Genomic DNA, 22,987 nt, shown 5'->3' on the forward strand with positions numbered 1-22,987 from the left:
CATGCTTTGTCATTAATCTAGGAGAACAGGAGCATTTGAGAAAACTATCTTGCTGATGGCATTGGCTAGCACACTACTACGAAGGTCTTAGTCACAGGGAGCTGAGCTGGAGAATAGCACTGGGTAATCGACTAGCCGGTGCTTCAGGATCTATATATGAAGTCTATAAATAATGTCATGCGTGCTCAGTCATCTCCAACTCTTTGTGACCCCATGGACTATGGCCTGCCAGACTCCTCTGTCCATGGAGTTTTCCAAGCAAGAATACTGGAGTGGGTTGCCATTTCTGACTCCAGAGGATCTTCCCAACCAAGGGATCAAACCCACATCTCCTGCATCTCCTGTATTGGCAGGCAGATTCTTTACCACTGTGCCAAACAATGTAATAAAACAGATACATTTAAAAATACCAGCACACGAAGAAATAGGAACTTAATACCAGAAAAAATGCCAAAAAAAGTTAGAAGTGGACTCCTCTGGGAAATACTAGCAGCGGTTTGGGGTGATTTGCTTTTCATTATTAGTTTTTCAGTATAATTTAAATATTTTAATACCATCTGATAAAAATGAACTTAAATATTTGCCTGTAGCTCTAGCTCTAAATGGAGAAGGCAATGGCAACCCACTCCAGTACTCTTGCCTGGAAAATCCCATGGACAGAGGAGCCTGGTAGGCTGCAGTCCACCGGGTGGCAAAGAGTCGGACACGACTGAGCGACTTCACTTTCACTTTTCACTTTCATGCATTAGAGAAGGAAATGGCAACCCACTCCAGTATTCTTGCCTGGAGAATCCCAGGGACGGTGGAGCCTGGTGGGCTGCCATCTATGGGGTCACACAGAGTCAGACACAACTGAAGTGACTTAGCAGCAGCAGCAGCAGCAGCTAGCTCTAATAGTAGTCAGGGATTCAGGCCAGACCCTAGATACAAGATACTGGTTGAACTAATAAAAGAAGTCCTCCAGAAATTTCACAGCCAACAGCACAGCCACAGTGAGGTCTTCTATTCACTGAGCACTTTTCAGACTAATGTTTCTAATTTTTCCTTCTTCATTTCTTAGACAGAACCTAAAAGTAGATTCTGGCAATGCAGTGAAAAGATACCCATTCAGTCCTACCCAATACATCTTTCCTATATTATAAATTACAAATTGATGTGACTATTTCACATATCTTGGTAGTCAACATAGAACACAGAAAAAAAGGAAATCAGATATGCGACTTTAAAAATATTTAAATACTAAATCTTCTTTGGATTTCTTTTTTAAATGTTTATGTCTTAGTCCCTTTGAAACCTAATGAGAGGAAAGTCACAATGAGAATATAAACTATTTTTACAATGCTATTCTCTTCCTTGAGAGTAACTAACATAAATAAAACATCATTGCCTTTATACTCTATCACTCATTTAACTGAATAATCTTCCCCTTGAGTCAATTTTGGTAGAATTTCAAATACAATATAAACATACAAAATAATGTCATTAGGACTCTATTAATTAAATCAGTAAATGTGCAAATAAAAACTCTTTCCTTAGGAAATGAGCCCACAGTCTTAGCCTAGATGGCAACAGCCTCATTGGATGAAAAATTCCTCACTTAGAGCCTAACAATAGCATCTCTAGCTCTCCCTCTAAATGACTGAGTTTCATTCATGTAGAATGATGTTATCTATTTTATCTCTACTTATAACATTTAAGTGTTGGGACAAATACAGTATTACAAAATGAAACACCATGAAGTGAGGTAACAGAGCCCCTTGCAGTGATGTTTACAAGTAGCAGTTTCATTACCCAGCATGATCAGAATAGGTATTTGTTTGGTCGAAATAGTTCAGAGAAGTGGAGAAGCAAGAATAAAGAGACATTCATATCCTACACATTTTTATTTTATCCTAAAGCATCAACATATGTCACCATTTGCCAACTTGATATGGCTGTCATGGACTGCCTTTGAGAATGGATCTGCAGTTAGAATCCCACTCTGCCCTTTCTTATATAAACCACACCCATAACACATCATCCGAGACTTCTAGCTTGAGTTTCTTCACAAGGAGTAAAAATTACAGATGTGCAAAGCCACCTGAATATGCAACCTTTCTAGCTCACTGTACTTGTATCCGTCTTGCACAGTGTTAATTCAATTGTGTGGTTCATACTGATCACACACGTAGTTTTTCCAAAGCACTCAACTTAGTTTTCACATACACAGTAACTCTCTTTTACTCCTACTTCATGAGTGTGTAATAGCAGTCAAACCACATCATTCCAATCTAGGTAAAAACAGCATCGACGCAATGAATCTTATCTAGTGTTCAGCTCAACAGAGGAGGGCTGAGTACAAGACAGACGGCAGCCCTCACGTGGTCACACAGGGGGACAGCATCAGACAGCCCGCTGAGGGCAGCTAAGCAGTCTTCCCAGAATTTACTATGGAGACATTTATCATGTCATTGCTGTCTCTCCATGGCTAGCGCGGAGCCTGCAATGTATGTGGGTCCTTATAGCTATGCGTGTTACTGTTATAGGAATCAAATGTTCATTGTGGGCAACAGCGTGAAGATTCTGAAGTCCAGTGAGCACGTGTCACTGACAGGGAGAAATCTCAGAGGAGAGGCACCCCCTCTACAACATAACTGCAGCCTCCCTATTCGCTAAAGAAAGTGCAAAGCAAGTACAGAGAACACATACTTTTCCAAAGCGCTTTTCTCAAGCCTTTCTGCCTCCTTCTTCTGCCAGGCTTTGTGCTTCTTGACACGAGTTTCCCACAAGGCTCTGACGACGGAAATGTCGAATACAACCACTTTATGTCCCATTTTGGAAGCATGAAATTACCTATTTAAGAAACATATGTATGTCAGCTTCATACACACAGAGAAGAAAATAGTTTTAACTTGAACTTTAAAACATGAGTGAATCAATTTTATCACTAAAGATGAAATGCCCTGTTGCTTCCAGAATGGCAGTTTCTAATGTCCTTAACATCTGAGAGGACTCTTGTCTGTAAGTCAAAATTCAGCACTCAACTGGGGTCATCTCCTCTAGAACATCACACTTATCTCTTAACCCCTCAGCTGAAACATGGGTTCCTAAAGCCCCCTGGGCATTCCTCAAGCTTCATGGTTCCACATTCTATTAAATTTATTGGAATCTGATCTTCCAAATACATTGTAACATGCTCAAAGATAAATTTGATGAATTAATTAAAACACACATGCTGGTTATCTGAGGCTAAACACCAACCACCATTAAGTAAGAAACCAAGCATTGTACCAAACCCCACTGAGCACTTTCCCACCTGGGACTAACCACACGGCCTGGGCACTTGTCCTGTAGGTTTTTCCTGTGACATGAACCCTCACAAGCTGCTGATCTCTGTTTATGTGGTTTTCCAAACGCAAGAAAATTCAGACTCAGGTACATCTTGGTCATCACCTCTTGGTGAGACCAAGCATGGCACCTGGCACATAGTAGGCTCTCCATAAATATTTATTGAAAGAATAAGTGAATAAATGAAAGAAAGTGAATAAAAGATTTGCACCCAGCTTGCCTCACTCTCAGCCCACTCAATGACATTTCTCTCTTCTTTTTATTTTCCCACCTCAACTTTACCGTTTGTTTTAGGTGATTATTTGCTCACTGCAAAAAAATAAAATAAAAAGTACATTTCGATATTCATTCCATTCAGGCGTACTTTCTCCCTTATTGAAGTAACACAAGTTTCTAGATATTGTTTTAAACTTCCCCTACCTACAGCATTGAAATCTGGCTAAATCCATTTCCTGATCTGCAAAATACACAGAGCGTCAGTTGGCAAATAGTATGGCTGTTGAATAGTCTCGGTTCCAATTCCAGACACTTTTAAATAGCAGTCAGTGGGGATACAAAACCAAATATTTCTTCTTCTGCCTCAAGTTTGTGCTCTCCACAAATGGCTTGCCAATATGAGTAAGAGAATTGGCTTATGTGTGTGCAGCTGAACAATTGAGGTCCATGAATTTAGTCTGAAAAGCTGAAAATACTGACCTCAATTGATTCCCCTCTTTCCTTTCTGACATCTGGGGCTGTCTTTTGTCTCCCTTAAAACTCTTCTACCTAAAGGAAATTTTTGACAAATGTGCAAATGGTGCAAGTTTTTGTACATATGTTTTCAGTTCTCTTGGGTAAATACATAGGAGGAGAACTAGAGAGTCATATGTCAATTCTATGTTTAACTTTTTCAGGAACTGCCAGGCTGTTTTCCAAAGCACTTGCACCATTTTACATTCCCATCTGCAGTGTCTAAGGGTCCCAGTAGCTCCACATACTCGCTGACATGGTTAATATCTCCCTTTGTATTACAGCCGTCGCAGTGGGTGTGAAGGGAGTCTTGTGGTTTGCATTTCCCTGATAGCTAATGATGCTGAACATCTTTTTATGTGCTTATTGACCATTTGTATACCTTCTCGGGAGAAATGGCTATTCAGAGTCTCTGCTCATTTTTTAAACTGGGCTGTTTGTCTTTTTATTGTTGAGTTGTGGCAGTTCTTTACATATCCCAGATACTGGTCCTTTGCCAGATGTATGATTTGCAAAAAACTTCCTCTCGTCTTGTGAGCCACCCACCATGGGAAAAACAGGAAACCCGTTCTTACTAGACGGTCCCTGCAGTGTCCTCTCCGGAGAAAGGTTAACATGATGTTCACTTCAGAGGACAAATACCTAGAGGAATTCCATCATATACCACAGAGTTCACACGCTGAAGGATGCACTCTGAGCTGAGAGGCAATAACGTGATAGCTCACACAGCAGGTGATCAGTTTGGTTGGGTTCAGACCTCAATTCCAACCTGCCCCCTGAGGTTGTGATTCGCACAACAGATCCGTCTTGACTTGGCAGCACTTTTCAGCTGCTCCACGGGTGCCACCTAGTGGCCACCTGGGACGGTGTGATGGTCCATCCTGGTGGTTGGTTCTAACAGACATGGACAAGCTGTTCAGGGTCAGATCCGAAGAGGTGCAGCTGGGGGATGAGGCCAGGAGCTCATAAGCAACCTTTCGGAGTTGTTCTCCAGAGCCCCTCCCTCTTGGTGATCTCTCTGGTCCTTCCAGATTCCTGGGGCTCACTTTTCAGTCCTCTGGTCAGAGACCTGAGACTTTAGCTACCCTGCTTTACTGTGCATGTCCTACAACTGTGCTGATTCAAGCATCAGGAGGACAGTGAGAGGGAAAACTCAATGAGAGTTTCCTCCACCCTCTGGGGACCACAGTTTCTCCGATCAGAAAAGAAGGACCCTCTCTCTCATAGTCTGGGTGACTGACGTCCTCCACTGCCCATCTTCTCCCCAGCGCCCTTCACAGCTCCTGTTACACAATCCTGTGTAGGCTGAGGCGTGAGAGAGCGGAGAAAAGAAAAAGATAAAAGACAGGGATTTCCCCCCAGTCTCTGAGCCCCATTCTCACTCCTGGGGCAAAATTAAATACTTTGTCTTCAATTCTGGGTTTCAGGCTGCCTTGAGTCCAGGCTGGGGAATACTTGAGGGGAAAAAATGGGGAAGAGACCACAGGTTCTGTGCTACTTTGAATTCTGGTGTCCTTCCCTTCTTCTCTTGCAACTGTTTACTTTTCAGGGGCTTCATATTGCTGTTCTGAGCAGTATGTCCAGGTTTTAAAGCTGCATTTAGTGGGAGAGATGGGTTAAGTGTGTTTGCTCCATCTTGGGCTTCCCTGCTGACTCAGACAGTAAAGACTCTGCCTGTTCCATCTTACTCCATACCAGAAATCTCTACATTTAATTTTCCTGTCACCACTTTGCTTACTCTGTTACCTTTAGCTCAGGAGCACTTTTTTCTTTTTTTAAAGCCACACATTGTGACCTGTGGGATCTTAGTTCCCCAACCAGGGATTGAACCCACATCTTCTGCAGTGAAAGCACAGAATCATAACCACTAGACCACTAGGGAATTCCCCTAAACTGCAGAAGTCTTAAGGCTTCGACTTATGACTTTAAAAAGTTTTGACTTTTGACTTTAAAAGTTTTCATAAGGGAATGCCAAGCATCAGCCTGAAAACAAGAGATTAAAGACTATAGCCAGTAATGGAGAATACTTGTTAAAAAAGAAAGAATCAGGCAGCCTAGTTTCTTTGAGGAAATCTCTGCACATAATCCAAGTCTACACATAAAAGCAAACCAAAAAGCCAAAATAAAGTGAACTGCTTCTGAGTGGTGTAGACAGCCAGTCATCCAAGAATAACTAAAGCTGGAAGACTTGCTTGCCATCCAGGGTGTGTGTTCTAGATCAGCCAGTCATGGCTCTGATTCTTTTGTGGTATTTCTTTAATTTTCTTAGGTCAGTAAATCCACAAAAAGTAACCAGATCTGTACATTAATTTCTATGCATTTAGAGATATGTAATTAAAGTCCCTGTATTACAGAGATTGCCTCTTCTCGATGCCTTTGTGTTCTATTTTTAAATAGTTGTAAACCTGGTGGCTCGGACAGGAAAGAATCTGCCTGCAATGCGGGAGACCCAGATTTCATCCCTAGGTTAGGAAGATCCCTTGGAGAAGAGAATGGCCAACCCACTCCATTACTCTTGTCTGGAGAATTCCATGAACAGAGGAGCTTGGTGGGCTACAGTTCATGTGGTCACAAAGAGTTGGATACAACTGAGCAACTAAGGCTTTTCACTAAACCAGCATTAGTCTCGGTATTTTGGTGGGAAAGAATCTATCCTGATTGTCATCTAACCACGTTCATTATTTTCATTTTCTGCAAAGCAGAAAAAGAGGCACCATCCTTCAACTAAGGGGATTCTGAATGTGCCAGGATTTACGTCAAAGTATTGCCTGTCAGATGTTCTGCTTACAAATGTGCGTAGTGAAAACTAGAGACTCTAAGAACAGTAAGTGGTGACTGTATGCTGGGGATCTACACTGTAACAAGCAGAGATCCTGGGAAGCAGAGAAACACCAGCTCCTGAGTCCCAGGTCCAGCCCAGTTGCTGGCACCCTGTGCAGGACAGGGGCCCCTAGACAACTGAACAGGTTTGACCTTAACCCAGGAGGTCATAGCCCCACGGGTGGGGCTGAGACTGGGAAAGTGGTTTTACGACAAGAGCCCATGAGTCATTCTATCCAGGGATAAAAAGCCATTTGGAGACAGGGCGGGGATGGGGGAGCCAGAGAGGAGACAGATTCAAGGACGGACGCAGCCTGGGGGGAATGAGAGTCCCCTGGCAAATTCACAAAGCTAATCTCCTTTTTTGTACCATGACCTCCATTCAGTCCACTCTTTCAGGTAATTACACAAAATGCAATTTTCTAAGCATTAACTTTCTGCAGAGCTATAGAAATATCACCAAAGTATACTATACCAAAGGCTTCCCAGGTGGCTCAGTGGTAAAGAATCCACTATTCCTAGGTCGGGAATATCCCCTGGAGAAGGAAATGGTAACCTACTCCAGTATTCTTGCCTGGAGAATCCCATGGACAGAGGAGCCTGGCGGGCTACAGTCCATGGGGTTGCAAAGAGTCGGACACAACTGAGCAACTAAACAACAGCAATACTACACTGTAGCAGAAGAGAAAAATTAACTTCTTCAGGGTCCAGTCTGCAAACCCTGGACGCAAAGAAAACATTAACCTCTCAGAGAAAACACTACAACCAAGGAGACTCTCCTGAGGCAGCATAAGAAGGCAGAGCTTTAGGCTGGGCCCACAATGAACTTCACAGCAAGGACTCACGGTTCCAAGAGGACTCTCACGCCAGTTCTCTGCTGGAGATCTGGCTTCACAACGTGAGCACAGAATCATGAGAACAAGTCTCCCTAGATTTGGCCATGGTGTCTACAACCATGGAGCACCTTCCAGATAAGAAAATACTTGGGACTGTGAGAGGGGAGGGACCCACTGTGTCCCTCACTACAACAGAAAAGGACACAGGTACAAAGCGTGGTCAGGTTCCCCTCCAGTGTTTCGGGCCCTGAGTGACAATGTCAACCTTCAGAGATGCTCAAAGGTTGGATTCACAGTGGAAACAAATTTTTTTTTTCCTGGAAAAACCATTTGCTTTACTGCAAGATCAGCAAACTTTTAGTAAAGGGCAAGACAGTAAATATTTTATGAAAGTACTTTTATAACAAAAAAGAAAATGCCTGGCCTCCCTGCTTGTCTGGCGTGGGCCTGCCCAAGCAATGAGCTCGCATCTATGCTTCTGCCCAGTTGCTGCCCACATTCTCAGGACCAGAGTGAGCGACAGACCCAAGAGGAAAAGGCTTGGCAGGCCACGAGCATGGGGCAGGAGAAGGGGGACCTGCTATAGTCAGCTTCGCTCTCTGCCCCAGTGATGCCTGTGTGTCCTCCCCTCCCACTCATCTCAAGCCGGACAGTGGGCTGAAAGCCGGTGACACGCTAACTCACCAACCCTCGAGCAGAGATTCGACTGCTTGGGGCCTGGCATTTGCCCGCAGTAGAGTCTCAAATATGTGAATGGCAACCAGCGTGGGCCCTGGGCAGCACTGAGATACAGCTGGCCAGGTAGACAGGCGCTGAGGGCCTAGGGGGAATGGGAACAGAGGGTGTTACTCCGGTTTGGTCTCCACAGCTCACGTTGCCCTGGCAGTGCCCCTGTGCCCCGCCTGTGGGTGATCATTTGCCAACCCCAGCCTTTGTGAACAATAAGAGAGAGCAGCTTTCATTCCCCCAGGCTGCTGACTGAGCGGCACCTGCTCCCCTGCTCCTGAATCTGCCTCCTCTCTGCTCCCCGAATGGCTCTGGTTTTCCCGGGCACAAAGTTCTGGTGGATGTGAGCGCTCTAAATTACACGCACAAATGCATCGACTTTCTTCTTTTTAAAAAGCTAGAGCTTAATTCCTCTCTCCTTGACCTTGGGCTGGACTTATGGACTCACTTCTAATGACTATCATGTGGTAAAAGTGATGGTGTGTGACTTCTGAGATGGGTTATCACCCTCTCTCTCAGTTCACTCACTCGGGGGAAAGCCAGCCACCATGCCCTGAGGGTGCTCAAGGACCTATGGAGAAATTTTGCGTGAGAAATTTCGTGAGAGAAACTGAGGACTCCTGCCAATAGCCACGTGAGTGGAAGCTGTCTTGGCAGCAAATCCTCAAGCCCCCGTCAAGCCTTCAGATGACTGTAGCCCTGGCCAAAATCTGGACTTCATGAGAGACCCTGAGCCAGAACCATTCAGCTAAGGCACTCCTGGCTTTGGACCCTTCAAAAGTATGGGAGAACAAACGTTTACCCTTTTAAATGTTGGGATTATTTTTATGCAGCAATAAAAAAATGGTAAAATAGTAAAAAGGAGGCACTTATAAAAATTAGTCTTAGTTTATAGTGGGATCTGGTGTCTATGCTTCCTTGACATACCCACTTCTCACACATATCTCAAAAGAAACACAATTCTCTCCAAACTTACTCATCTAGAATCTATCCATCCCTGGCTGCCTTAATTCCCCAGCTCGACAATGACTTCATATTTATCTGGAGGTCATTTCTTTATGCTTTCTGTTTCCTCACCCTGATCACCTACTGTGAAGACACGCACACACACACACAAACACACACACTCATTCACACACCAATCTATCCTGTGGGTCTTAGAGGGCATGCGTTTCTCACCACATCTGGCCCCAGTTATGCAAAAGCCTCACAGCTGGTCTCCTGACTTCCTACTCACCCGCATCCAATCCATTTGCTACACAGTGGTGAGCATCACCATCTGAGGAGAACCCGACCATGCTGCCACCTGGCCCAAGTCCTCCAGAGACTTCCCTTTGGGCTGAGAGAGAGATCCCAGCTCCTCACAGGGCCCAATAAGACCCTGGCGTGACCTCCCCTCAGCCATACCCCCCACTCGCGCCCACTGCTTTCCTCCTCAGAGCCTGTCCACTCCTCCACCGGCTTCGTCCCCCCTCAGACTGCACAGGCGGCTCCCTCTGCCTAGACATTTCCCCGTCCAAACAATTCCCCCACCCCTACACCCTGAATCAGCTTCTGCTGTTCTTCCGTTGGCGCGGCCTCCCGGCCTCTTTGTCTAAGGTAGAGCCCCCTGCGATTCTGTCTTTCAGACTGTTCCTTACTTACTAAACAGCATATCATACAAGTTGAATCATCTGACCATTTGTTCAATTATACTTTATCTGCCCATGGACGGACAGAAACACGGTTTACTGACAGGAGCAGCCACCCGAGGGGCTGCAGACTGGGGCTCAGAGCCTGACCCTTCAAGTCAGCCCCTGACGCTAAGTCACACAGTCACAGACACAGGAGCTAGAGGGGGCTACAAGCGCCAGGCTCCTGCTTCTGAACCTCGACACAGAAACCCCACATATGCAGCCTGTTTACTTGGAGTGTACTTCTGCTCACTGACTCCCAGGAACCCTAAATAACTGACATTTAGGGACACTCATTAAATGCAGAAAGATGGATGTCCTTGCCTCTGAGCTCTCAACCTGGAGGGATGAACAGATGTTTAAAGGGATACATTTCAGAGCGGCGTGTGGAATCGACAGCAGAGACTGAAGGAGCTGCTGTGGGAGCCAGAAGGGGACGGACGCCCTCAAGTGTGTTTGGGAGGAGGGTGGATAGTCCCACAGGGACTGTGAGAGAGCGGGAAGAACTGTTCTTCTGGGATTAGTTGAATGGTTTTCCGTGCTCCCTCCCCAAGTCAGGTATATCAGAACCACTTTATAGAATCGTCCGCTATCCCGAGCCAGAACTCTAGTTTCCACTTAGAGTCATATGCCAGGGTTCCACGTGGGAGGGGAGACTTACGGGTCATCCAGTCTTCTCAATCTTGGTCAAATGACAGACTGGGCTAGAAGGGGGCAGGGCTTACATCTCAGAGAATTTAAAGTGGGGAGGGCCTGGGGGAGTCTGGGAGGAGACTTAACGAACTCCACAATTCAGATGCCAAACCAATCTTGATGCTGCCTCTGTGAGGCAGGGAAGGGGGAGAGTAGCAAACAGGGGAGGAGGGAGAAGGTGTCAGGGGTCACCTGGACCAGACACAGGGAGAGAGGGCTGGCTTTCCTCCTCCCCACCTGCTCCTCAGAGCCCCCAGGGGCGCTCATTCCCTTGGACTAACCAGCTCCAGGCCTTCCATAGTGTTCTTCCGGGTGTATTCTCTGTGTGCAGAAAACGCCTCTCATCAGCCTTGCTGGATCCAAGGGAATGACTATAACCAACAGGAACTTCCAGTAACACCAAGGTACAGTGGGAGAATAATATGGCAGACTAGGGTCTTTAGTGGCTCACAAATTCTTTCCTGCCCTCACATAAGGCCTAGACCCCAGAGTTGGCACACAGAGTGAGTTTTCTGATAGAAACAGTTGGGGAAATAGTGGCTAAATCTTCAAGTGAGGTCAGTCACAACAGCCACACTATTTCAGCCAAATTCTAAATTAAGTCACATTTCATGTCCCTTGATCAGAGTTCCCCCGGGGACACCCATTATTTTATGGTAATTTTTTAGGCTAGAAAAATCTGGCCACGGGAGGCAGAGGCTCCAGACAGAGGACAGTCTCAGAGTCAGCCTGCAGGGCTGGAGTCTCGCATCCTGAGACAGATACCTAACCTCTCTGAACCCCAGTGTTCTCATGCGGACACGCCGTAACAGCAGCACTGAGCTTATAGGATTAGTGGGTGGATCACGAGTGATCATTTGTGTCAAGTGCTTAAGACAGTACCTGGCACCTAGTAAAGCTCAAAAAGCTGTCAGTTATTTAAACAAAAGAAGAAATTAATACAGACATTGTTCCCAATTAAACATAAGGTAAGCACAAGAGATATAATACACGAGCATCTGGGGATTTTTCTCTATCAGCCATGGTAACAGAAGGTTCCTTGGGAGAATACCCAGCCTCTGAGTTAACAGAGAGGATCTGGTCATTAGAACCACCAGCACAATGGAATAACTAGACAATTCTCTGGGTTTCCAGTCACTTTCCCACCCTCACCCCCAGGCTCTCCTGCAGGTCAGACTTCCCCCATCACTTGATCATCCCCTCCCCGGCACTTAAGAAGCACAAACAAAGATGATTTATCTCCCCTGGACAGCACTTTGGACCAGAAGGTTTTGAGTTCACCCTTGGGTACAAGGGTGACGCTGGGAGTAACTCACTAAGCAGGAGCTGGAATGTGTGGGAACAGGTGCCAGCAGACCCGCAGCTTGGACAGGGCGGCCCACAGCCTCTCCTTCAATTCCAGGCCCTGCCTTAAAACGCAGATAGATGCGGAATCTTGCCTGCATCCACGTTCAAGCCTTGGCACAGCAGGGACAGAGATAAACAAGGTGGCACTGCCCCCCCCCCACCTCCGCAGGTGCCACACACCCCCTCCCTCGCTTTCCCCACAGTTACCCCCAGTTTCAGGAGCTGCCGCGCACTGACCCCCCCACGCCCACCTACCCGCGATCACGCTGCGAACCTGAACCCCCTCTGAGCGGAATCCGAGCCTGCCTGTTTACACCGCGGCCGCCACACGCTGCGGCCGGAAACGCTCCGACCAGGGGAGCCTGCCCGCCTGTGCGCTAACGGGCTATATTTGTAAGCTGATAATATGATCTGTAGGACATGTGCTGATAAACTATCTATCTATTCTGTGTGACTCAGCCCTGCATGAGACAAAACAGACTCGAGAGGGGAGGGTTTGGCACAGGGCGGACGACCAGCCGGCCAATCTGAGCCCTATAACCCGGGATTATCTGCACCTCCCTGCAGTGGGCTGTGCCTTTTGACATTGGAAATCCTGAAGCGTGTTAAATAGAACAGGCCAGAGAAGGCCAAGGGTGCCACGTTCTTAGCCCGCTAAACTAGGAACCAAACAAAAAGCAGGATAAGAAAGCCATATGACCAAGGAAATGTAAGGGCTGTTCCCCCCACCCCCCGCACTGTATTTGAAGCAACAGATGTCCAAAATCTTGGTTTCATGTTACATTTTTTTCTTAATTTAATTAAGAAATTAATTTCCTAAAACATATGTGAGTTTAGGTTCTCTCTAGAGATTTTACTAATTTGGTAAATATGTTTTCCTGATATTCAACATTGGGATGATGTGATAATCACTTAATAAGCAGTAATCATGTCCAACACAACCCTTCATGACAACAGTTCCTCATACACTTCACCCTAAAACAGCAAAAACACCTTTTGTCTAATAGGTACATAATAACTCTAATTAGAAAATAGTTTGATTTCTGAGGGATTATTTTCTATATGGAACATTTTCTATTTATTGGCATTTTAATTAAGCTACCATTTTAAATGGTATACTAAGTTTACATTGACATAGTCACTCAGTTGTGCCTGAGCTCAACGCCCTGGCTTCAGGAAGGCTGCACTAGGTATTGAATCCAAGTGATCCACTGATTATTAAGCCAGTTTTTAAAAATTATTTTGTCCAACTCCAACTTTCTAATTGTTTTCTGCAGATCTGATTTACCTTTTCTATCATTACCGAAAGTGGAAACTACAATCATAAAACTAACTGAAAGAAATCTCTCATACATACTTATTTTCTTCCAGAGGGATTCATCCATTAATTTACCAAATATTTATTAAGTGCCTACTATGGTCCTAGAAATATGCTTGGTATTAAGGATTTGGTAGTGAATTAAACAGGATCTTGCCCTTTGGAATGTCACAGTTTGTTGGAAGAGTGTCCTCTAAACAAACATTTAAATATCCATCGGTAAACTGTGGTTAATGCAATGAATCAAAAAAGCTGAGTGTTATGAAAAAGAATAATGAAATAATCACTGATGATCCAATCTCTCATATCGGTCAGATTTCTTAGTTTGTAAAGTTTCTGGGAGACACAGCAAAAAGATGGCCACGTGCATGCCAAGAAGAGAGGACTCAGAAGAAACCAAACCTCGTAATACCTTGATCTTGGACTTCTAGTCTCCAAAGCTGTGAGAAAATAAATTTCTGTTGTTTAAGACCCTTGGTCTGTGGTATTATGGCAGTGCTAGGTAATATAATAAGTAAATTTCTTAAGAGCATTGGATACAAGATCAATATAAAAATTAGTGCCGCAAAAATGGAAGGTAAAGATACCATTCACTTTAACATTAAAAGAATAAATATTTAGGAATGATCCAACAAAACTCTATAATATCTCTATATAGAAATTATTAATACAAAATTTTTTAAAGAAATTAAACAGCACCTAAACAGATCTTCATAGACTGGAAGACTCAATATGACACAGATAGTAATTCTAAAGGATCAATGTGCTTTTATCAAAATCCTGGCAAAAATTTTTAGAAATTTAGAAAATGTTCTAAAAATTATGTGGAAATGTAAAAGGTCAAGAGTAGTTGCTATAAGCTTAAATATGGAAGGGAAATAACTTACTATGCTGAATATCAAGGACTTTTTAATTATAAAGTATAAAGCTACAGTATTAAAGACAGAATGAGATTGGTATAAGAAGAGAGAATAAGGCATTAGAAAAGAAAAAAAGCTTCACACAAACACACGAACAACTGACTGCTAATGAAATGACATGATAGATCAGTATTATAGGAATGATCTTTTCAATTAGTGGTGCTGAATCTTTGTATAGATTTAATGCAATGGAATACTATACAGCAATTGAATATAAACAAGCTTCTACAAACAATATGGATTACTCTCATCAAAGAAGAGCAGAAAGAAGCAGAAATGCATGCACACTGATGGATATAAAAAGGTCAAAACCATGGAAACCCAACCTTTGGGATTAGAAATTTAAACAGTAAAAGCTCTGATGAAGACGGAGTGAGGGGTGGCTGTGAAAAAGCAGGAAGTAGACTTTTGGGGTTCTAGTAATACTCTTCTTCTTGACCTGGGTTGTGGTTCCATGGTTCTGACTTTGGAATAATTCGCTAACCTGTAACGCTAATTACCTGTAGACTTTTATCAATGTAAAACATACTTCAGTAAAAAAATTTTACCTATTCATCTTATATTGCTGTACCAAATTCTCACAAATTCAGTGGCTTAATAGAATATCATTTATTCACAGTTCCCGTACATCAGATATCTATCCTGGATCAACTGAGTTTCCAGAGTGGGGAGCACCTCAAAGTGCCCAGGGTCATTTGCATACAGGAAATCTTCTCCCTGGAGCACTTTAACCCATCTCTGATACAGCCTGGGTTTTACACTTTGGCCTCCCTCCGTCCCTCCACTTGCATTTCATCCATTTCAAAACCATTAAGAGCTGTGAAGAATGCCTGAATGCAATCCGATACAAAATCCACTTAAGAAGCACTTTAAAATGAGATCCTCCAGGTCTTATGAAACCAAGTGGGACCCCAGCTCACCTTCCCAAGTCCCTTCAAAGAGTCTGTCTGCCCATATATCTGTCTGTCTGTCCGGGGCCACTGACCTTGACCTGGTCAGGGGCCATCAGGAAATGATGGCTCCTTCCCCATCAGCAGGTTTTTGATAACACTAAAACGGTACTTGGAATACATTATTGGGCTCATCTTTTCTGGGGGAAGTGAGAAAGGAACTGTAGTCCAATCTAGGAGATCTCTGTCTCCTCTAGTATGCTCAGCAGAGTAAATATTTGATTAATTTGACTGAAAGGAGGAAAATTTTGGTGAGAATTCTAAACCATAGCCATGTTAAGAAGTCTAAATCAGAATCCCCCCTACCCTAACATGGTTTCCCGGTAACTGCATCAAGACTATTTCGTCTTGTACATTGTGACCTCTCTTGAATAAGTTGCCCAGAATTCAGCACTGCTTAGAGTATGTAAGATTCACTTATTTTTTCCTTCACTGTTGCGGTCAGGGAGTTATTTTTTGTTGTATTTCCTAGCTCAGGCTAGGGGGCGCAAGTTGTTTTCCTTTGGAGCTTTTCAAAGACCTAGTCCACGCCCACCCCACCTTCTCATCTAGAAAGTAAGGCTGAAAGGTAATGTGTCAGCCACAGATGCGGCAGACAGAATAAGATTGAGCCACAAGGAAACCAGCACAGACAGACACTGCTCTAGAGGTTGGGGAAGGGAGATTTCCAGAAGTCCAGGTTTCTGGATCTCCTGGTGTGGGGGATAAGGCATAAGGAGAGGGGGCTGGTGAAAGACAAGAAAACTGGTAGTTAACAACAGGGTTGACAAAATGAGGGAAACTCCAGTTCAAATGTGCTCTCAGAACCACCTGCCAGTTCACAGGAAAAGAAATACAAGCATCCAGTAAACATAACAATGCAAACCCAAACAACAATGAGATACTATTTTCACAAACAGAATCAACAAAAATTAAGATGCTTGTTGTGGGACTTCCCTGGTGATCCAGTGCTTAAGATATTTTGCTTCCACCGTAGGGGGTACAGTTTCGATCCTCAGTCAGGAAACTAAGGTCCTAGTGGCGCTAGTAGTAAAGAACTTGCTTGCCAGTGCAGGAGATGTAAGAGACCTGGGTTCAATCTTGGGGTCGGGAAGATCCCCTGGAAGAGGGCATGGCAACCCACTCCAATATTCTTGCCTGGAGAATCCCATGGACAGAGGAACCTGGTAGGCTATGGTCCATTGGGCCACAAAGATTCAGACACAACTGAAGTGACTTAGCATGCATGCACAAGATGCTTGTTGCAGCCAGCTGATAAGGACCTGGGGGATGTGTGTGGAAGGGAGGAGAATGGAGACAGAGGAAATCAGCACAACCTTCTTGGAAAATAAATTTGGAAATGTCCTCCCTTTAACTAAACAATTCCAGCGCTAGAAGCTTACTGGCTAGATATATTTCCCAAAAATCACCAGGATATACATTCAAGGGAGCTCACTGTAAATGTAGAAACACACCAAGTGTTTCTTGATAAGATAGTTTATGTCTATATAGAAATTGTATGATATATCCTCCACCCTGCACACGTGCACGCACACACACACACACACACACAGAGTCTCCTCCTAAGGCCTTCTCTGTCCCTCTTACCCAATTTCTATAACAGTATAGCATTAAACTGGCTCGTTTGAACAGTCTTCCCTTCTGAGACTGCAGAGTATTGAGAGCAAGAATCTATTCTTCTAAACCCCACAAATCTGTCTGTGCAAATACAGAAGGGGTTTCCAGTGACTATTTGCTAAGTTACCTGGTGAAAAGAGAAAGCCATTTACTTGTTGGTGAACGGGTAAGGGCTCCACTTCTGCCAACGTGTCAGTTGGGTTTTATCAGAAGCCGTTGGGTGCTGAGCTTGGCAGCATCCACATTCCTCAGCTGAAGTTCCCTAGCCTGGCTCGCTGTTCTTCTAGCCTGAGGAGACAATGACCGAGCCGATACACAACTGTCCCTAGGAGTCCTATGAAAAAAGTAGCCTTTGACCTTAAACCTCATCACCGTGCTGCAGAAATGGCTGTTCTTCTTATTAACTATTTAGTTGAGGTTTAATTCTAAATGGTCGCAACCACTGAAACACTGAATTGGCTTTTTAAAGCTAAAAACTTATCCTACCTCCAAAGGTGTTTTCTTCCTTGATATTGAGACAGACATTGGAAATCTCAGTTGGGATTACTTATTATTTTTTTTTGCTTCGACTATTCTTGGTTGGTTGGTTGGTTTTAAGTCAAATTCTTACTTGTGTATTTTAAACACACACACAACTCTCTTTTGCCCCGGGTTTTAATACAAGACAACTCAGAGTGTTGTTGAACCCAGGTTCACATGCCCAATACACGTTTAGGTTTGTTTGGCCTCTTTGTGCACTGGCACAGTAACTTGGGTTGGATGACAAAAGGGTGGTACTGAACCATCCTGAGACCAAGACCATCTGTCAGCGCCCTCCATAAGAGAGAATGTGGGCTGCCAGTGACTGGGAACCCCCTATTCCAGGGTCTCCTACACCAGACCCTCCATGGGTCTCTAACACGGTAATTACTGGCCAGAGGCTGGGTTCAGTTCAGGTCAGTCACTCAGTTGTGTCCGAATCTTTGCAATCCCATGGACTGCAGCACACCAGGCCTCCCTGTCCATCACCAACTCCCAAAGTTTACCCAAACTCATGTCCATTGAGTCGGTGATGCCATCCAACCATTTCATCCTCTGTCGTCCCCTTCTTCTCCTGCCCTCAATCTTTCCCAGCATCGGGGTCTTTTCAAATGAGTCAGTTCTTCGCATCAGGTGGCCAAAGTATTGGAGTTTCAGCTTCAACATCAGTCCTTCCAAAGAACACTCAGGACTAATCTCCTTTAGGATGGACTGGTTTGATCTCCTTGAAGTCCAAGGGACTCTCAAGAGTCTTCTCCAACCCCGCAGTTCAAAAGCATCAATTCTTTGGCGCTCAGCTTTCTTTATAGTCCAACTTTCACATCCATACATGACTACTGGAAAAACCATAGCCTTGACTAGATGGACCTTTGTTGGCAAAGTAATGTCTCTGCTTTTTAATATGCTGTCTAGGTTGGTCATAACTTTCCTTCCAAGGAGTAAGCGTCTTTTAATTTCATGGCTGCAATCACCATCTGCAGTGATTTTGGAGCCCCCAAAAATAAAGTCTGACACTGTTTCCACTGTTTCTCCATCTATTTGCCATGAAGTGATGGGACCAGATGCCATGATCTTAGTTTTCTGAATGTCGAGCTTTAAGCCAACTTTTTCACTCTCCTCTTTTACTTTCATCAAGAGGCTCTTAGTTCTTCTTGGCCTCTGTCAATTTCAGCAGTGACCGAGCAGAGGTGTCCAGTGACTGTCTCAGAGATGTCAATCAACTCCCCACCCAGAGACAGCAACACAACTACAATCATGACTGTCCTTTCTCCCCGACTGAGTGGTGGGTCACCTCTCATCACTGTGTCCCCAGAGCCCAGCCTTTGACCAGCAACACAGTAGCCTTGTTAAATACTTGTTGAATGAACAGCCTGTGGGTCCCCAGCCCAATAGCAAATATCTAGCCACTCAGACACTTCAGCCCTCCCCTCCCCTCATCCTCTTCCTATCTTAAAACTTAGCCCAGATTCTGTCTATTGCATACACTAGACTTTCTCTGCCCTCTGTCCCTGTGGGGAACACAGATCTCTTCAATGAGCTCCAGTCTTTGGGTACGCAGAGATCCTGTGTGGGCTGCAGGCTGAATTCACACCAGTCATGCAAACGTCACCAGACTCAGGGACTTGATTCCCTCCTGAAAACGAGGAGGTGATTTCCAGGGGTTCTAATCCAAGTTCTAAAAGTTCCACAAGAGCCCCTTTAAACAAGGAAGTGTCAGTGCAGGGGTGGTGTCCCTCTTCCAGTTCTGCCACAGACTTGCCCAGCCTCCATGGAAAAGACCTGTAAGTTCACAGATGGGAGTTCTTTGTTTCATCCATAAAGTGAGACTAACGTTGTCAATGCTGTTATCTGCTTAGTACATCGGATAGTTGAAGGCTGCGAAACACAAGGTGTCCTAAGAATGTACTGTTCCTTCTTTAAGCCTCAGTGCAGCTCCTGGGTTAGTTGATTAACCTTCTCTTCTGCACTGCCCTCCCCACATCCAGCTTCTGGAGCTTCAGGCCAAGTTCCTCATTCCGTCTGAATGTCAAAGTGACACCTGAAGCTTTTTAACAAGTTGGAAGGCCACACGGGGAGCTGATGCACAGCAGGAATTAGTCAGCCACTGTGGAGTAACTACCAGCTTTAAGTAAACAGGCTGCATCCCATTCCACCATTGCTCTGATGGGGACCTGCCTTCCAATAAAAATCATTTAAAATTCAATTCCCCCAAGAACTAAAATGCTGATGTAGAAGCAAATAAATGCTCTTCTTTAGCACCTGTGGACCTGTCACATTCACACAGGTGGACAGGAATGCTGAAAGAGTCTCCAATGCTGCAATTCGTTCTACCACGGGAAGCGGGCAGAGCACAGTCCTTAAAGAATGACACAGCCGTTGACAAAAACTGGAGATGACAGAAACTGGCTAGAGCAGACCAGGCCCAAGATGGTGGAAGATCTGATTTCTGGTAGCCTCATTATGAGCTCATTGTAATATATTAGCTTATGCTAAATGACACATCCAGTGGCACCATGACTGTTCTGAGAGGGAAGGCCAAAAAGGGGGCAGTGATCTAATTCCTCAAGATAGATGAAATAATCCTCCCACTAACCACCCCAGCATTTCGGGGCCACTCTTGCCTTCTGAGATGGACCGCATTCTGCCTGTGAAATATGCATTCCTGCTTTCACTTTGCTACGGCTCACTCTTGAATTCCTTCCTACTCAAAGCCAAGCACCTTCATTTGGTGGCCCATCCCAGGAACTCACCTGAGACCTGTGACATGACCATCCTTTTGGGCTACATTTTCCTGCAACTTCATTACAAAGTATATTAATAAATCTATAATTCTTACCTATCACTTTGCCTCTTACCGAATTCCTTCTGCACCAAGACATAAAGAACCTGAGCTTCATTAAGTCCTCAGATGAGTTGGGCCATTTCAGCAGTAGATAAAAGTTTCACATTTGTGTGCCTGGCAATATGAGGTAAACGCAGGGCTTTTACTTTAGAAATTAGGAGTAGATGATATTAAAAAACTACTCATGACTTCAGGGGCTTCCCTTGTAGCTCAGACAGTAAAGAATCTGCCTGCAATGGAGGGGACTCAGGTTTGATCCCTGGGTGGGGCAGATTCCCTGGAGAAGGGAATGGTTATCCACTCCAGTATTCTTGCTTGGGAAATTCCATGGACAGAGGAGCCTGGTAGGCTGCAGTCCATGGGGTCGCTGGGAGTCGGACACGACTGAGCGACTTCATTTTCACTTTTCACTTTTATGCATTGGAGAAGGAAATGGCAACCCACTCCAGTGTTCTTGCCTGGAGAATCCCAGGGACGGCAGAGCCTGGTGGGCTGCCGTCTATGGGGTGGCACAGAGTCGGACATGACTGAAGCAACTTAGCAGCAGCAGCAGCCAGTGTTCTTGCTTGGGAAATTCCATGGACAGAGGAGTCTGGCAGGCTACAGTCCATGGGGTTGCAAAAAGCAGGACACAAATGAGCGATTAACACTTTCACTTTCACTCATGACTTAGGATGTATTTAATAACAAACTAAGTGATCTGGAGCACTCAAGTGTTAGGTGAAAGTGTTACCAAACCCACGCTCAGCGGCTGTTTGCTCAAGAGTCCAATACTGAGAGATAAGTGTTGAATAAAAGGAAAGATAACCTTATTAAGGAAGCCAGCAACCCTGGAGAGACAGAGAATCGGGTCACAAAGAACCAAATCCCCAGGTTTGCTCAGAGATTACCCGGGGAAAAGAGGAAGGAGCTATGTGTAGGGGAAGAGGCAGTCTTTTAAATTCAGAGATGCCTGTCCCCATCACAAGGTTCCAAGTAGCCATCAGGTCTTGCTTGCAGTTGGAACAAATCCTTGGTCAGCTAGTCCTGGAGAGTAAGGAACAGAAGTGAGGCCTATAGAAAAACTACTCTTCAATCTTGATGTGCATCAACAGCTTTCTCTATGTGTAGCAAGCTAAGCCAAGCTAAGTTAGGCATAGTAAAAATTAAGAAATAGATTTGAAAGAGTTCCCTGGTGGCTCAGTAGTTAGAACTTCGCACTTCTACTGCTGGGGCATGCGTTTCATCCCTGATCAGGGAACTAAGGCCCAAAAGCCACTCAGTGCAGCCAAAGAAAAGAAAGAAAGAAAAAGAAATAGATTGCTGAGTTGCTGACAGTCCCTAGTTAGAGTCTCACTTCCTCAGTTACAACCCCCACTGTCAGATTTTCCTTCCATGTCTAGGGAAAAAGGGTGAAGAAGTCTTCTGTAATTTCAAGCTGAACATGGGCGACAAAGAATTGTTAGAGTGGAAGGATCTGACATGGTGTAAGAAATATTCTCTGGTTCCCTCACATGCCCACTGAGACTCCAAAAGATGCATCTCATTACTAACATTTTAAGTAATCATTTTTCAAAGACTCATCATGCCAATTATGATCCCCTTGACTAGAAGATAAAATTCCAATTTAAGAATTCCTTCAAGCATTGACCCACTCCCAGAGGAAACTCAAGAAAGTAGGTTAGTAAACCAATCTCATCCACCTTGAAATAGGGAAGTACTGTGGGCTAAGGTCTGTTGGAGCCAAGTAGCAGGTTGCGTCAGCGTCAGCTTGATTGTTTCAAGCCCAGTTAATCTTCAACTCCAGGGTCAGTTTTTTTCCCCATTCTCTTGAGGCCAATTCTTGGAATTGTGCTAGCCAGACATAGGGCTTCCCTGGTAGCTCAGTTGGTAAAGAATCCACCTGCAGTGTGGGTGACCTGGGTTCAGTCCCTGGGTTGGGAAGATCCCCTAGAGAAGGGAACTGCTATTCACTCCAGTATTCTGGCCTGGAGAATTCCATGGACTGTATAGACTATGGGGTCACAAAGAGTCGGGCACGACTGAGCCACTTTCACTTTCAGAGAATCAGTGCTGCTCAAGATGGAGCAGCTTATGTCATGGCTATAGTCTGGTCATCGTGCAGTTAGCCTTTTCCCTTTGGTGGCAGTTTTGGTATCTGCAATCCAGCTCAGGAATGTGCATCAGACACTGTTATCTGTCTCCTTCAGGGAGGAACTAAAGATTCTGTGACTCTATTGTCCTAATCATTAACTGCTTGAGCCTGCTCCTGTGTGACTTACAGGAGACAAGGGACACGGAGGGACTTTTTATACCTGGGAAGGCCCCAAAGGGTCCTGCTCTGTTTCAAGAGGCCTCAGGGCTCAGGGACAAGTCTCTCCAGCAGCAGCGTCTGGAGCTTACTGAAATCACCAAATAAATACTTTTAGGGTAATCACAGGACACAGCTAAATCGCGTTAATTCTGGTGTCCTGGGAGGCAGGGCAGACTAAGAGGGGATGGAAGAGGCTGCACATTGGGCTCTGGGAGACTGCTAAAATGCAATGAAACCCAGTGGCAAAGCTAAAATGGCCTCCCAGTCTAGACTGCCGTATTTCTACATCCTTTTCCTGGAGCAGGCCTGGCACCCGGGGCGCAGGAAGGCGCAGGCCCCGGCCGGCCGGACACTCTGCCTCGCTGCCCACCTCCCCT

At 44.9% G+C, this 22,987-nt stretch overlaps 1 protein-coding gene and 1 long non-coding RNA gene across 3 annotated transcripts in view; both read right to left on the minus strand.

The window, feature by feature from the left end:
- Positions 1–12,549, minus strand: part of LRRC2 (leucine rich repeat containing 2) — a 36,585-nt gene extending 24,036 nt beyond the window's left edge. The window contains exons 1-2 of one of the 2 annotated variants that reach the window (XM_043442053.1): positions 12,407–12,549; positions 2,689–2,832 (exon numbers count right to left, since the gene is read on the minus strand). In XM_043442053.1, the coding sequence (XP_043297988.1) occupies positions 2,689–2,813 (125 nt within the window). In that variant the 5' untranslated portion in view covers positions 2,814–2,832; positions 12,407–12,549. The remainder of the gene's footprint in view (positions 1–2,688; positions 2,833–12,406) is intronic. The other variant, XM_043442054.1, reaches the window with a different exon arrangement.
- Positions 12,550–20,307: 7,758 nt separating this feature from the next.
- The window catches only part of LOC122424342, a 34,691-nt gene continuing 32,011 nt past the window's right edge, over positions 20,308–22,987 (minus strand). The window contains exon 8 of the long non-coding RNA XR_006264383.1: positions 20,308–20,431. This is a non-coding gene — a long non-coding RNA (uncharacterized LOC122424342). The remainder of the gene's footprint in view (positions 20,432–22,987) is intronic.

The sequence above is a fragment of the Cervus canadensis genome, chromosome 22 (genome assembly GCF_019320065.1).
Source record: "Cervus canadensis isolate Bull #8, Minnesota chromosome 22, ASM1932006v1, whole genome shotgun sequence".
Taxonomy (NCBI): Eukaryota; Metazoa; Chordata; class Mammalia; order Artiodactyla; family Cervidae; genus Cervus; species Cervus canadensis.